The sequence below is a fragment of the Delphinapterus leucas genome, chromosome 5 (assembly GCF_059928025.1).
Source record: "Delphinapterus leucas isolate spDelLeu-1000000601 "Yukka" chromosome 5, BTC_Dleu_Yukka2, whole genome shotgun sequence".
Classification (NCBI taxonomy): Eukaryota; Metazoa; Chordata; class Mammalia; order Artiodactyla; family Monodontidae; genus Delphinapterus; species Delphinapterus leucas.
The window spans coordinates 92,809,355-92,825,780 of NC_143133.1; the positions used below are offsets into that span (position 1 = coordinate 92,809,355).

The 16,426-nt window shown below is 42.9% G+C and overlaps 1 protein-coding gene across 1 annotated transcript in view; it reads left to right on the forward strand.

Moving 5' to 3' along the window:
* The window catches only part of FRAS1 (Fraser extracellular matrix complex subunit 1), a 466,514-nt gene extending 451,467 nt beyond the window's left edge, over window positions 1-15,047 (forward strand). Inside the window, exons 71-74 of the mRNA XM_022599506.3 lie at window positions 2,458-2,624; window positions 5,493-5,698; window positions 6,910-7,056; window positions 9,125-15,047. Coding sequence (XP_022455214.2) covers window positions 2,458-2,624; window positions 5,493-5,698; window positions 6,910-7,056; window positions 9,125-9,718 — 1,114 coding nt within the window. The 3' untranslated portion in view covers window positions 9,719-15,047. The remainder of the gene's footprint in view (window positions 1-2,457; window positions 2,625-5,492; window positions 5,699-6,909; window positions 7,057-9,124) is intronic.
* Window positions 15,048-16,426: the final 1,379 nt, after the last annotated feature.

Here is a 16,426-nt window from a genome sequence, read left to right on the forward strand (position 1 = left end):
TCTGGTGTGGCTGGAGAATTAATGAGTGAGATTAAAAGAAGAGGTGAGCTGGGAAGATAGGAGGTGGTAGTTAGAGAGGGAAGTGTTTGAAAATGAGTTTTTTTTGGAGGAGGTGCCTCGTGTGATGGTGGAGGGTAGGTGGCTGCAGTGGGGAGGAGAACTCGCTGTTTGGAAGTGATGGTGACCAGGAAAATGGCGGTTGGTTGCAGAAAGGAAGAATAGAGGGCAAATCGTCTGAAGAGAATTGCTGGGAATTTTTATTCATGTAATAAATTTTTAAAATTATGAAATATTTTAGATACCCAGAAGACCATATACCGTGGATATATAAAACCTCAAGAACATTACCTAGCTGCAATGAATTGGGTATCCCTTGGGCTATGATACTGATGATAAGAGAATATAATAACAACCACTGCTATTAGTGACCGTGTATGGAGTGCAGACTATGTGCTTACTCTGTACTAAGCTCTTAACATTCAATCTGCATTACAGTGATCCCCCACAAATTGGTACTGTTATCTCCATTTTATAACTAACGAAACTGGGAGTCAAAGAAAAAAAAAGAAATAGAACATTTCCGCTACCGTTTAAACACCCTCAGTGCCCCTTTCAGCTGTACTCTCCCCAATTCTCCACTAAGGTAACCACTAGCCTGATGTTTGTACTTATCATCCCTTGTTTTGGTTTATGGTTCACCTCATATTTACTTCTACATGGTTTTGCGTGTTTTTGAACTTTATATAAAAATTTCATACTGCGTGAATTCTCTCTGCAGCTTTTTTATTCCTTCAGTGAATCACTTGTTGATTCATAAGTGAAATCAACATTTATGTCGATCCATGTAGCTGCAGTTTGTTTTTCACTGCATTAAAGTAGTCTTCATAGGAAGAGTCCACAGTTTATTTGACCACTCTATTTGGCTTATAATCCCAGATCCTCTCTATTACAAACAATACTCTGTGTGTCTCTTAGTTACATGTGTGAGAAGAGTTTCTCCAGGGTAGGTGCTGGATTTTTTTTTTTTTTTTTTTAAGAGGAGAGAGGAACAAAGGTTTGAAATGGCAAAAAGGAGCAAACAAGGCATTAACCCCTTCTCCAGTCCCAGTGCTGTGTGGGTGTGGAAGTCTGCAGGGTGAAGAGTATTGTTGGAGTGTACTGAGGCCTCAGGGTTGATATTCTTCCCTTACATCAGGGGCATCCTTACCTGTGGGTTCCCTGTTATTCCCAGGGTGACTTTCCCCCTTGGGCCTAATTTTGCTTTTGATCATCTCCATATCTTTCAATATGGCTCCATATGGATGCGGTAGAACTACAACACAACAAATAATCAAGCCTGACTGGAAATTCAGACTTAATTCAAAAGAATTGTGTCTCCTATTATGCCTATTTTTGTGAGTCTGTCATACGTATAACCTTGTAAGTCATCATTGTCATCATCTCAAGTCCTTTCTTCATTCTCTTTAATCAATAAGTATTTATCAAGTGTCTTAGGTCCTGGCACTGTGTGGATTGTGGTAATAAATACCAACATCAACAAGAAAAACCTATTTCCCTGAGTCAGATAAATGAGCTCTTGGTACAATTAATGGTTATATCAAAGCTGTGGAAGCATGGTCAGCCTCGGTTTGTGTGGGTTTCTCCTGCACCCCAAGTTCCTCCTACACCTCAGCCCTCTCAAATCCACCCCCTGGAGCAGCTTCAGTTAAAAGTAGGGAATGATCAGATGGACTTGATTGGAAAAGAGTAAAGCATTCAAATTATCACTTGTGCATTATTCTTTAACAAACATATGTGTTAGGAGCTTGGCCAGCATGGCGGGTACAATGGCGAGCAGATAGGCATGGATTGTGACTCTGTGGAACCCACAGTGGGTGAAGCAGACTTTGATCACACATTTAAATCGAATAGCAAAGCACAGTAAGTACTATGAAGGAAAAGTGCACAGTGTAATGAGAACAAATGATAAGGGATCTGACCCAGCCTGCGAGGGAAGAAAAAGAGGGTAAGCTTCCTAGAGAAAGTGGTGCTTGAGTTGAGATCTGAAGAATAAGAGTTCACTAGGCAAAGGATGGTGGCCTAGTGGCCTAGAGGAAGAAGGAGTGTTCCAGCAGAAGGTTCAGCAAGGCCAAAGTCAGGAAAGTTTAAATTCATTACCGCTAATCTCAAATCGGCCCTCAGGGCTTTCCAGAATGAGAGGGCCAGGAAGAGCAAAGAGCGTTGTAGAGTCTAAAGACCAGTTAGATTATTCCTGCTCCAAAGAGCAGATGAACCTCATAAGGACCTGAACTAAATAAAGACTCTTGCCTGCAGACATCTCTTTATTCAGTAAATATGTAGCACCTACAACAAAGTACTGTGCACAATCCCGAGAAGGATGGGAAAGGGAGGGCAGCTCAAAGGGCAAATGCAAAGTCGACCCTGCTCTCAAGAAACTCTTGTTTTTCCCACATTTAGATTCCTGATACCCATTGCATTCCAGCAGACCAACCGCCCTGTCCCTGTTGTATACTCGCTCAATACTGAATTTCAGCTCTGCAACAATGAGAAGGTGTTCCTGATGGACCCCAACACATCTGATATGTCACTGGCGGAAATGGATTACAAAGGGGCCTTCTCCAAAGGTAAGTCATTCCCTTCACCCGCAGACAGAGACTCCGCTGGACTTGAGAAGCTTTCGGATAGGTCCTTGGACTAGCATCTCTGCTCATTGGCTTTCAGTCAGCTCTCCAGGGAAGATTCCCCCAGCGTTGGTTCCAGGGCAGCCAAGGTTTAGTCAAGGAATAGACCCGTATTCTTCCTTCAAGCTATTTCAAAATAAGATCACATTCTTGGTGCGATAATGATCAGCAGTGCGATACTGTGGAAGAGCACTGGTCTGAGTAGTAAGAACACTGGGGTTTCCAGCCAGATTCTAACCCACTGTCTGACTTTGGGTAAACTGCTTCACCTCTCAGTTCCTCAGAGAGATTGCAATATGACCCTACTGCCTGCCAGCCTCAAAGCTATGCCAAACATACATGTCCTCTCCAGCAGGCTTTCTCTACTTGAAATGGCTCCTCTGTCCCCTCCCTGTCCCGAATAGGGTTCCCTTGACTTTCTTCTCCTTCGGGTCTCTGTCTAAATGTTAACCTCCCAATAGACACTTGCCTTGATTGCACCAGCCAATCTAATATAAGCTGTCATATTTGTCACTTTCACAGAATGCTGTTCATTTTTTATAGTACTTATCACAATTTTTAACATTATAATATATATTTTTCTTTACTTATTTATTGCCTATCTCTACCACTAGACTGTAAATTCCATTAGAACAGAGACTGTGATCAAATACCAAATTTGCACGCCATACCACCAATGCCAAGGTATGAGTATTTGTTGAATGAATTAATAATAAATGAATCAATTAGCTGCCTTTTCTCTCAGTTTTCTCTTTTGCCTTTCTCTTACTTTCAATCTTCTGCTCACATCTGTGTTTTTTTCTCTCACCCTAAAAACACATCCCGTAACCGAAAAAGAAAATCTCTCATCCCTACCTCTCCCTCAAACTTCAGCCCATGTTCTCCTTTTCTTTCCTCTGAGAAGCTTCCTGAAGGAGTGGTGAGCACACGCTGTCCTCATGGCCGTCCTTCCCAGTCTCTCCTCCTTCCGTCTGCTGCAGGCTGGGTTTGTCCTACCATGGCTCAGAATCCTCTCCTGTCCATGACACCAAACCTGTGGATTTTGACACTTTTTTCCTGTTTGGTTTCCTTTGTACGAGCCTCACCTGACACCATCTTACCTCTCTGACCACTTCTCACTCTCCGGCCTTGGGTCTCCGTCCTCTGCCCCATCCGTGTTGCTGTGTCCATGTTCCATGCTTGACTCCTGTTCTCACTTCAGTGCTACTCCGGTCGTCCTCCTGGCTTGGCTCATCCCTTTACCCTGAGCTCTTCCTAACCTCCTGCTACCCCACAACCATTCCACAAAAATTAACCTTGTCCCTGGTCCCTCCTGAACTTCATTTCCACACTTCCACATGCGGACCCAAACTGCCAAACCTCTCCAAGCGGGTGTCGTTCAGGCACCTACAGACATCTAGAACTGGACTTATCTCCCCCCAGACGTGTTCCTCTCACATCCACTGCCCCACTGACTGCATCACCATACTCCAGGTGTCCCAGCCAAAGACCTCAGGGCTATCCTCTGCTTCTGGTTGCCTCCTGTATCCCATCTATCATAAGATGAATGGTTCCAACTCCTAGACATTTCTTGAATGCATCCCCTTGCCTCACTGCTATATTTTGGATACCTACTTCTTGCTAGAGCATTAAAATAACTCCCTACCTGTGATTCTGGTCTCTTTGTCTTCATTCTCCATGTTTCTAAAGCCCAGGTGCGTTGACATTAAGCCCCCGTTTAAAACCTTCCGGCGTTCCCTATTACTCCTATACTCAAGTCCAGAATCCTCACACCATTAATCAACCTTCCCGGGAGTCTCTCCTGCCAGAGCTCTCCCGATGCCCTCCACCCCAATCACTGGCCTACCCAGTGCCATAGTAGATGCTCGGGATGAACATCTGAAGTCAGACGAATTTGTGCTCAAATCCTCCCCACCACGTGTCACAGATCCGAAACGCTGGACAAGTTATTCAAAATAGGGATAGTAATTGAACCTATCTCTTAGACCCTTGGGAGGATTAAATAAGATACTGTAGGTAAAGAACTTGATGCCCTAGCAGGAACTAAGGAAAAGTACCTACACCGGGGCTGATACCTTTCCAGCATTCCGTATTTTGTACATGGACTTGCTTTTGCCTAGATTGCTCTCCCCAGCTTCTCCCACCCGCCTCAAATGCTCTATCTGACAAATGCCTACTCATCGCTCAGGATACTGCCCAATGTCATCTCTTCTTTAAATCCTTCCATGCCTTTCCTCAGGCAGATTTTTGTGCTCAGCTGTATGCTCACTTGATGTTACGTACCTTCCTCTGTTTTACGCAGCAGTATCGCATGGAAGTTAATAGTGTGGGTTTCTCGAGACAAAGCACTTTGACTCTGAATCTCACCCTCCCCACTTACTGACTTTGTGACCTTGAACAAGTCACTTAACCACTCAGTTTCCTCATCTGTAAAATCGTGAGCACTGCACGAGTTCTTCCATGGGAAGGAGTTAGTACAGTACCTAGCAAATGGTATGAGTTCGATAAATGTCAGCTATTATTAGCAATTGCTTTGCTTTTATCTCTGCCCTCTCATCTGTGTCTCACTCACCTTCGTATCCCTGCACGTAACAGAGTGCTTGCCCCACCCTAAATACTTAAGTAACATTTACTGATTAAAAGAAGCTATACATGAATGGATGTGTATTTTAGGGGCACATGGACCCCACAGCTCTTCATAGAAAGGTACTTTTGACTCTACTGGAGCATGTTAAATCCTTCCTATCTTTGACACTTTTTTTCTCTTTAATCTTAAAGTCTGACCTAATTAATGCCTTGCAATCTTTTCAGGTCAAATCCTTTATGGCCGAGTACTTTGGAATCCAGAACAAAACCTTAATTCTGCTTACAAACTCCAGCTGGAGAAGGTCTATCTTTGTACCGGCAAGGATGGCTACGTGCCTTTCTTTGATCCCACGGGGACAATCTACAATGAAGGGCCACAGTATGGATGCATTCAGCCAAACAAACACCTAAAACACAGATTCCTGCTGCTGGTATGCTAACTGTTAGTGTTAAAGGGCTGACACACGAGTAGCTTTCCTCAGCTATGGTTTTTGCCTGAAGCAGATAGAGCCCCACTCTTGACGGTTTTCTACAGATATTGTTGTTGTTACTTCTATCAGCTTAATGTTAGTATTGGGTTGGCCAAAAAGTTCGTTCGATCTTATGAAAAAACCCGAACGAACTTTTGGCTAACTCGATACATATCACCAACTGTGAAGGTTTGGTGGGTAACAAGACAAGCTGTTACTGATGTTCTAGGAAGAGGAAAGTCTAAGCCAGTGTTTCTCAAAGTGTGTCCCAGACACCCCTGAACATCCCCAATATTCTTTCAGGGCGTCCACAAGGTCAGAACTACTTTCATAATGATATGATGATGCTTGCCTTTCTCATACTCAGTCCCTCATGAGTGCCAAGAGTACGAAGGTTTCATTGATAGGGATTCAGATTCGACATTGTGACTAATCTTTAGAAAAAAATACCAGTTACTGAGCTTTGATTTAGTATCCAAAAAGAATATCCATAATTATCTGAAAAAGTTATTCAAACATTTCTCTGTCTTCCAACTACATAGCTTATGTGAGGCCAGATTCTTCATATACTTCAGCCAAAACAACATGCCACAACAGATTGAATACAGAAGCAATTGTGAGAATCTGGTTCTTTAACAGAGATTTGCAAAAATGTAAAACAATGCCAGCTCTCTTTTTGGGAGGTGGGTGTGAATACAGACATTTTCACTAAAAAATATGTTACTTATGTTAACATGTAGTGAGTTTCTCATTTCTATTTTAAAATGAATTAGTAAATGCATTTTTTTAAATTGTTAATTGTAACATAATTACAGTGTTAATTTTAGTACAGTAAATATTGATAGATATCAGTCACATAAAATGAAAGCTTTGGGGGGAGGTGGTCCTTAATTTTTATGTTCTGAGACCAAATAGCTTGAGAATTGTTTGTCTAGGCTCTCTCACCCATTGGGTTTTGAGATCACAGAGGCCACCAAGTGTCCTCCCCTGAAGAGGGCAGTCGGTGCCCAGAGGCAGCAGTCAACTTAAGGAGAGGGCTCCTGCGGCATGTGCCCTCCTGACCCGACCCAAAGGAGGAGTGGAGAGTACCTTTCTCCTCCCAGTGACTGCCACCTGCCAGCTCAGTGGTTCCGTCTTTCTAAATCTTGCGTTTCTTTTTTCTGAAATCCTAGGACCGCAGTCAGCCAGAGGTAACGGACAAGTACTTCCACGACGTGCCCTTTGAAGCCCACTTTGCTTCTGAGTTGCCTGATTTCCACGTGGTCAGTAGCATGCCAGGCGTGGATGGATTTACTCTGAAGGTGGACGCACTCTATAAGGTGAGTGTGGTGAGAAGAATAGAATCACAGGATCAAGGTCACTTTAAAGGTTACAAAAAGGAGGATGACATCATCTCTTTGATGTCAGTTTCTTTTTATAGCATTCTTACTGGCAGGTCTTCTTTTATTGTTGTTAAGCTCATCATTCATCCAAAACTTTACCGTCTATCCAATAGACCAATAAAATTCTTTAATTTGCATATACTCACTCATCATGGGTCTTTGCTGCACCAGCTGATTTTCACAGGCATGTGGAAATATTTAACAAACTCATAAATACAATTCAGTAATTTAGAATGGCAAGAATTACTAGTATTCAATAAGCAAAAATACTCTAAGTCCCAGTAATAAAAATAAACTTCCAAGATCAAATTCCACTCTTCTCTGTCTCCCAATAGTAAGCCATGACCTTGGATTTCAGAACTATTATCACTCTTCAGAAGTTATTTCAAAATCATGGAGGGTTTCCATGGGGGCAGATGAGAGGGAAATAAAATGCTTGATGACATAACTCAGGGGAGGATCCAAGAAATGTTAAGATTTAGCAGATTTTTGTCAAGTATCTGTGTATTATGCACAGAGTAGGTGGTTAGTGAATATTTGTTGAATGACTCTATTTTAGCTAAAGTTCATCAATAAATAGTAAATTGGCATAGAAAACAATAAAAGGTACGGGGAATAAATGTGATTATTAATACTATTACTCCACTGCTATCAATAAAGGCCAACACATCATAAGTGATGACTGAGCTAAAGAAACCCTGAAAGGTAAATTCTTAGGGCTATTTCATGCACAGGTAGTGAAACTGAAAAAAAATGCGAATATCTGACCCAAGATCACCTGAATGTGGAAATAAAACAGGACCCCAAAATATTCAGTTCAGTTCTCTATTCACAGGCACCAACCATGGCTAATGCTTTTCTCTTTTTTTTTCTTTTTTTTACTTCATCAAAACCTTTCTGCTACAGTTACAGTGGCATATTTACTAATCTTTAAATGTGCCATACATAGTCTTACCTCAACATTTTTCTTAAAGGGTGCCAGTTATGGTCTGATTTATTCCATGACTTTAAAAGCAAGAGGTTCTTTAGTGGATCAGTTTCCTTTGTTTGTTTGTTTGTTTGTTTTTTGCGGTACACGGGCCTCTCACTGTTGTGGCCTCTCCCGTTGCGGAGCACAGGCTCCAGACGCACAGGCTCAGCGGCCATGGCTCACAGGCCCAGCCGCTCCGCGGCATGTGGGATCCTCCCGGACTGGGGCACAAACCCGTGTCCCCTGCATCGGCAGGCGGACTCTCAACCACTGCACCACCAGGGAAGCCCCCTTTCTTTGTTTTAATTGAAACACATTTGATATACCATATTATGTTCTTTTCAGGTGGACTCCAGTGGCAAGAATTACTTGCAGTGATTTGACATTTGCATACGTTATGAAATGATCAATGTGATAAGTCTAGTAACCATCTGTCCCCATACAAAGCTATTACAGTCTCATTGGCCATGTTCCTTATGCTGTGTATTACATCTCCTGGCTTATTTATTTGATAACTGGAGGTTTGTACCTCTTAAGCCCCTTCACATATTAGAGTGCTCCCCACACCCTCCTCCCTCTGGCGACTACCCATTTGTTCTCTGCATCTACGAGACTGTTTTCATTTTGTTTTGTTTGTTTGTTTTGTTTTTCAGATTCCACAAATACCTGAAATCATATGGTATTAGTCTTTCTCTGTCTAACTTATTTAACTTAGCGTAATGCTTTCTAGGTCCATCCATGTTGTCACAACTGGCAAGATTCTTTTTTATGGCTGCATGGTATATATATATATACACACACACCCCCCACATCTTCTTTTTCCATTCGTCTATTGATGGACACTTAGGTTGTTTCCATATCTTGGCTACTGTAAGTAATGCTGCTTTGAACGCTGGTGTGGCTAATGCTTTTCTTGAAACCGTTTATCTATTGGGGCTTGTGGTGGGCAGCTGTCTTTCCATTACCTTTCCTCAGAGGTGGCCTGTGGGCAGCAATGACATGTTCGCTTTGTCTCGCCATCTCCTCCTTCTGCAGGTGGAAGCCGGACACCAGTGGTATCTCCAGGTGATCTACATCATTGGACCTGACACCATCTCAGGTCCCAGGGTCCAGCGCTCTCTCACAGCCCCTCTGAGGCGCAACCGAAGGGACCTGGTGGACCCCAGTGGCTGGCTGACCCTTGACGAATCCCTCATCTATGACAATGAAGGGGACCAAGTCAAGAATGGCACCAATATGAAGTCGCTGAATCTGGAGATGGAAGAGCCAGCTGTAGCTGCTTCTCTATCCCAAACCGGGGCGTCTATCAGCAGCGCCCTTGCTGCCATCATGCTCCTACTTCTGGTGTTTTTGGTGGCTTGTTTCATCACCAGGAAACGCCAGAAACAGAGGAAGAAGCCACCCACAGGGGACATTTTGGAGGAATACCCTCTGAATACCAAGGTGGATGTGCCCAAGAGGGGCCTGGACAGGGTGGAGAAGAACGTGGACAGACAGTACTGCACCGTGCGGAACGTCAACGTACTCAGTGAAACCGAGGGTGCTTATGTGTTCAAAGGTGCTAAAGTAAAAAAATTGAATCTGGAAGTCAGAGTTCACAACAATTTGCAAGACGGAACAGAAGTTTAATGGAGGAGATCCATGAGTAATTTTTTTCTAAAATCATTTTTATAAAACGGGGGAAAATACTGGTATTTTTATAATCTTGCTGATTGAAAAGGGAAAACTATAGCTTTGAGTGGCGGAGGCACACATCACATGCATCAGCTCACAGCTGAGCTACCTCATTAAACAAAGAACCACTGAGACCCCAGAGGATGGAAGTAGTTCTTTCCATGGATCCCATTAACCATGTCAGCAGCGACAAATTGTTCCTTCTGTAAGGCTGATCTTAGAAAGCCAGTGTCTGGTGTTAGGACAGGAGTGAGCTCCACAGCTGGTGGAGCTCAGAGGGCTGGGGGTGTACCAGGCAGGTCTCAGAGGGAGAGAGACAGGGATGCAGGGCCTTTGGTCTCCTCCCCCCACTCCAGCTCCCTTCTGCTTGAGATTTTCCTTGGCCTCTGCACAGCAGAGTTCACGTTGCTGACGCCCAGGTTCTGCTCAGAATTCTGCTAATCAGCACCTGTGTGTCTGCTCATGTGTCCACCTGACAACCTGCCCTCCATAGCTTCTGACTGTACCTTGCATCACCAGCCCTTTTCACCTGGGAGTTCACAGTGGTCTGGACTAGAGCATTTCTCCACAACTCAAGGGAGAAACCTCAGCCTCGCCTGTCAGGCATCAGGCACAGTGGAAGCCTCCTTATGGAGTGGGGTGGGGGGGGGACTGAAACCTGGGGAAAGGAGGGACCTGGCAGGCGCCTCGGAGAACATCATTGATGCCCTGCACCCTAGGCCCAGGGGGATGCCCTTGTGCCCGGCTGGTTTACACTGCAGCCAGGACACATCCAGACATCCTCCCTGACAAAGGATGCCACCAGGCAAGATTGCTGCACTGTGGCCTTTTTATTCAGCATTGCTGTGCATGCTTGAAACACCTACCACAGTTCCTGCTACCCCACGCTTTTCCCAGTCCAATAACAGACAAGCCGTGTGCTTTGCTAGCTGTGGGGTTTTTATTTTGTTAGGGCTGCAGAAAAGTCAGAGATTCATTTGAATAAAGAAAATTAGGAGAAAGCTCAGGCCAGAATGAAATCAGAGTTAATGGATGCCAACTAGTAGTCGTAGCAGAAAAGTACTAGTACTCACAGTAGAAAAGTACTAGTACAGCAGATAAAGTACTAGTGCAGCAGATAAAGGCACCGTTCCTGGTACAGTGTTTCAGGGATTTCTCTTTCGGGGGTTCTTTTTTTGGTAGCTCAGGCACTTATTTTATTATATCAGCACATGACAAGGCCATGGACACATGGCTTTAAAATGATTTAGTGTTCAAATAGCAGCTTGATGATGTACGTAGTGTGCGCACCGCTTGCTTTTGTGTTTCAGTTTTGTTTCTGCTGTATTGGCAAAAATATAAGCATGCATGTCGTGTTATTTTGAACTGGAGGCACCATTCCATTGTTCAGGAGTAAAAGACACGTCCCCTTCCTGATGCACGGCACACTGTAATCACTGAGCAGATCACAGAGCATTCACATTGTGTAATATTTGTATTAGGATGACCCTAGCTCTTTGAGAACATTCCACACTGGAAATACTTTGGTCCGAAAAGCTAGAAAGAATGAACCGTGAAAGGTTTTAGGCATCTCAGCCAGAATCCAAGCTCCTTGAGAGAAGGGCGGGTGTGAGCCGTGCCTTGGGTTCTCCAGCAATGCCTTGTGCACAACAAGCGCTCCAGGAATATTCAGTAAACAAATGAATGGTGTCATGGGTGAATGACAGAGGAATCGATTTAGGGAGGGGAGGAGAGAGAGTATGGTGGCAATATCACAAGGGTAAGTAGAGGGGAAAAAAAAACTATCTCTTCTACTTGGATTATAAAATAATCTTCTCATTGGAGCAAAGAAGCACCACTTGACATAGGCATGAATCTGGCAGTGGGCTTGAGGAGGACCGAACAGAAAAGCTGTAATAATGTATTAGCAGGAGGTGAGACTGTGAATCATTCTCCAGAGCAGGACATTTAGAGGAAAGTCTGACTTAGCAACTCCGAGCTGAGCACAAAGTTTGCAGGAGAAGATGAGTTGGAGTGAGTGAGCCCAGAACCTGATACTCCTGACTGCTCAGATGCTACTCGAGGCCAGCTTGGATGTTAGGGCTGGAACTTCTGTATTGGACTCACGAACACCCAAAACCGGTGTCTCATGGCTGGAGAGCTCATCAGCTGAGCATGGAATCCTCTCCAGAACAACCTAGAAAGTTGATGCCAATTCTGCAAGGACAGGAAGCCAGTTGCTCATGGAGCAACGTTTGATTGGACCTGTTGTTTATCACTGCTCCTAGGTCCCTGAATGCTTGCACGTTGAAGCAGCAACTTTCCACTTGCTCGAATAGTCTTCTTGCACTGCCCTTCTCTTCCTGCTAAATAGGGCACATGGGTGGGCAGAATGTAGACAGATGGCAGAACGGAGCCAGTGCGGGAAGGAGTGGAGACTGATCTCAGAGTGCTCCTAGCAGCCTCCGTGGAACAGTTCTCGAATGACACGAGCAGCATCGCTGAGGACCGTGAGATAGTGAGTTATCAGCGTGAAAGGAAAGCCCTTGGGTATCCCCGCCTCCCTTCCTTTCTATCCCCCACCACATACACTTTATTGAGTGCTCACCCTTCCCTAGTGGACGCACACTTGTGAAATAGAAATCGCTCCGAGATGTACAACTGAGATTTACTTCTTTGATACAGAATTTTTCATTTCTTTTATGTTTTATACTTCATACTGGGAAGCAGAGAACTTGGTGACTGATGTGCAGTTATACTTCAGCCAAAGCTCTCCTTTCGGTTTTTCTAACTTGCTCACTAAGGCCTTGTGTGTGTTTTAGTAACCTTTTATACCATGTCTTTAGGTGAGAAGGAACAAAAGACCCTCAGGGGTTGCTATTTGCTATCACATGATGGCTGTGAAGGCTAAAAGAAGAGTCTGCACCTTTGCCCTTAGATTGTACCCCAGGCCTCCTGGCGGACTCACACAGATTCTTACAGGTAGATGCAGAAAGAGTGTTGGGATGTGTTTGCACAGTTTTACAATAGTCAGTCTCGGTGTCCCACAGGTATTCATTCTTCTTGGATACGACACACCTGCTCAGACTTGAGTAAAACATTCGTGGTGCTGTCAACCTGATTTCTTGACTCTGAAATGATCTTTGTATTTCCAATACCAATTTGTGTGTTATGAATTTCTGATTTCTCCAATAGCATATGCCACTACATAAATTTGTATTCATAAATGACAGTCTGGTTGTGGTTTTTTTGCTATGTTCATCTCATTAGATTCTTCATCTCATTAATGTAAGACAATGCCATTGAGATGGCAAAATCATTCTAAAATTTGAGACAAAGGTTTTTGGAGAAAATCGCTTTGAAGGGGTTGCATCCGAGACACTTGCTACTTGTGCTAAGATCAAGAATAAAGTACCTATCCCCATATTATCATAGTTCTTCTTTTGCAATCTGTTGAAACCCCAGAACAAAGAGGAATAACTAAAATCTCCATGTGCAATACAATAAGATGATTATTTACGCTATATTTATAATCAGACCTTCTCATGACACTTGATATAGTGTGAAAATGGCTATGTCCTTCTATACAGGCACAGAGATTTGTTAAGTGTCCGTGACTCACCCTGGAGATGACCTAAGCTCCAAATAAGAATTTATTGGCTCGTGCAGGAAAAATGGCAGAGTCAGAATGAAACTTAGCCCAGGCATTCTGCAAGCCTGTGCATGTGTCCCCTCTGGGAAACCAGTGACAGTGGCCAGCAGGGCTCCGTTGGCATCTTTTGATGGCACATTTGCAAACCCAGCAAGACTTGAAAAAGCATTTTTTCATGAAATCTGGGGAAAAGATGCCACAACCAAACCTGGGATATCCTTAGATGCTGTCATGGGCTTCGTGTAAACTTTACTTCCTCACGATTTCCTATGATTGTCCCTTGCCTAACAGCAGGCTCTAAGCCCTGGGGTGCATTTCTCCCATGTAGAAGCTGTATCAGGAGCCAATCTATGAATTGTTAGGACTGGCTATGAAAATGCTTCCTGAGACCTGAAATTTCATGGCCATACAATGTAGGAAACTTGGGGGTAAGTGGCAGAAAATGAGTTCTCATTTAGATTTTGCAATATCTCACAGACTAGGGTTTTGAAGAAACATAACGAGAACAGGAGAGGGAGACTATTGAGAATATCCTACTAGATTCAACCCCATGAAATTCCTAATTTTATAAGTTAAAAATAGTCCAGTATCAGTAGTTTACACTGCTCAACTTAATATTAAGATGCCACAGTGAGTAATAAAGATTCTATCCCCAAATGAGCCTGAGATAGCTCTAAGCAGGAGCCCTTTCAATGGCTTACTGAGTAGCTAGTGGCCCAGGTAAAGTCCTAGGAACAATATCAATAACATGTTGGGCACATCTGCCAATCAAGAGCAATGATTTCTTCACCTTCTCTACCTCATTCAGTCCTGGTGAAATAGTTGCAGGTCACTGTCCTGGATAATTTTCTTTGAAAGTTCCATATGAATCCCAGAATTTCAAGTCTTTGCACAAACTGATGTTGCTTGAAAATGGTCCAAAGCTCCTATAACTCTAATTTAATGCTCGTCCCGAAAAATTCAGTCACTTGATTGATACAACAAAATAGACCCATGGTGCAACTCTCTCTAAAAAAACTAGCAGAATTTTATCCCCATGCTCATTTTGGTTTCAGGCTACCAAGCTCCAAGACCAGCAAATTATAAAAGTTTATTAGAATCCCAGACTGGGAGAGTTTCTGTAAATTGTTAAAAAAAAAAAAAAAAGTTTCAAGATGCCTCCCTTAAACGTTCTCACTAAAGGAATGTTTCCAAAATGAACCAGTTGTCTATACTAGTAACACACAAAAGTCCCTGCGCTGCTTATTCAGTTTGCCTTCACACCAATTCTCTGCCCTGTTTATGCTCCAGGAAACAGACTTCCCGAAATTGCTTCTCCGAGGGTTTCTTGCACCCTTGGCTTTTGGTTGAGATTGGCCAAATGGAGACATTGATGGGAGAGAAGTTAAGGTGTCTATCCCTCCCCCACTGCCTTGCTGTGGTTCTGGCAGTGCCTGCATCCCTCCTGGGCCACAGGTCCTGTTGGGCAGCCCCCTCCCACTGTCCCTGTCCTTGAGGCTCTGACAACACTGTCCCTCACTTGCCCATGCAGACCTAGAGGTAGCCATGCTTTCATCCTGTCTCTAGTCCTCTGGCTTCATCATCCCTGTGGATTCCTTTAACTTAACCCTGCCCACGCTTAGATAGAGTCCCTTTTTTAAACTATCTATTCAAACCCTTTTAGTTTGCCATTTCTCTTCTGCCAGAACTATAATAGAGTCCTTAAATTCAGTGTCATTTGATTATAATTTTCTAATATAAATCAGAAATAATTAATCACTTGAACTCAAATCCTGTCTTAATTTTAAATTTGCCCATTATTATAATCAGTGGCACGCTGATAAATATTTCACACCCAGCTTTTGGTGTCCGGGAAGGCCTGACTGGAAGCATTTGCTGGCTTTTGTGTTGTATATGCCCTCACCATGGCAGAATTTAACCTAATTTCACTGAACATGGAGATAGGAAGAGATACACAAGAACACAAGTTGATATAGCATTTCTACCACACAGATAAAGTAAACATAAATAACCTCAAGATCATCAATAACAGTAAAATGTCAAGGAATTAGAAAGTTTGAGTACCTTTGCTTTTAACATAATGTATTCAATTGTGTTTATTTAATATAATTTTTAATAATGGCTCTGTTTACTTGCAAAACTCCTGAAAATTTAGCAATCGCCTCTCTCATGCTGGGCCGGCTCAGCTCACAACTGTGAGAGAAAACATAATATCCACAACCGCTTGGTCAATTTAACCTGCTTTTGTTAATTTTCCCCTCACATTTTACTATACATTTAAAATATACCTCAATAACTTTGCTCTAAAATCTTATATTTGACTCTCAAATTGTTCTTTTTAGCAGAAAGAAAAGGTAATATAGGAAAATAAGCTTCTTGTAAAACTACCAAGTGGTTCAATGTATTCAGAGTGGTGAAAGTTTCATCAAACAATTTTTTCTGTTGTTTTTTTTTTCTGGGTGACTATAAACCTGGTTTCTGGGATCCTAGCATTTATCATTATTATCATTTTATCACCTAACATTTACTTCTGAGAAAACTCATCTGTTGAGGGAAAAGTATTAATTTTATAAATACACTGTAGCATGATTCTAGTCTAAATGGTGGTAACTGGGCAGTTGTTACAACTAGAAAACCTCAAAAAAAACACAGTGCATTTTATTTTAAAGTTGCCATCCTGAAACCAAAGAGTTCAACGCTGAACCTGGAATAATTAAAATAAATCCTACACGTAAACACCACCTGTTACTCATTTCCTTCTGGCTATAAATCCAGCTTTATTACTTCCTGGTTGTGTGGGACAGAACTTGTAGAAGTTACTGAATCCCTCTGAGCCTCTCTCTGTATTTTCAAAATAGAGGTAATCACACCTAATTTAAGCTGGTCTGTAGACTTGAAATAAGACCATTTAATTATTCAATTAAAATTTGGCTCTGATAGGATGATCTAACTGCACTGCCTGGAAGGCAGCAGTAAACAACACCCAGTGTAGGTCATGCCCAGAGATGTTCCTATTCATTTCCTCTTGCTGC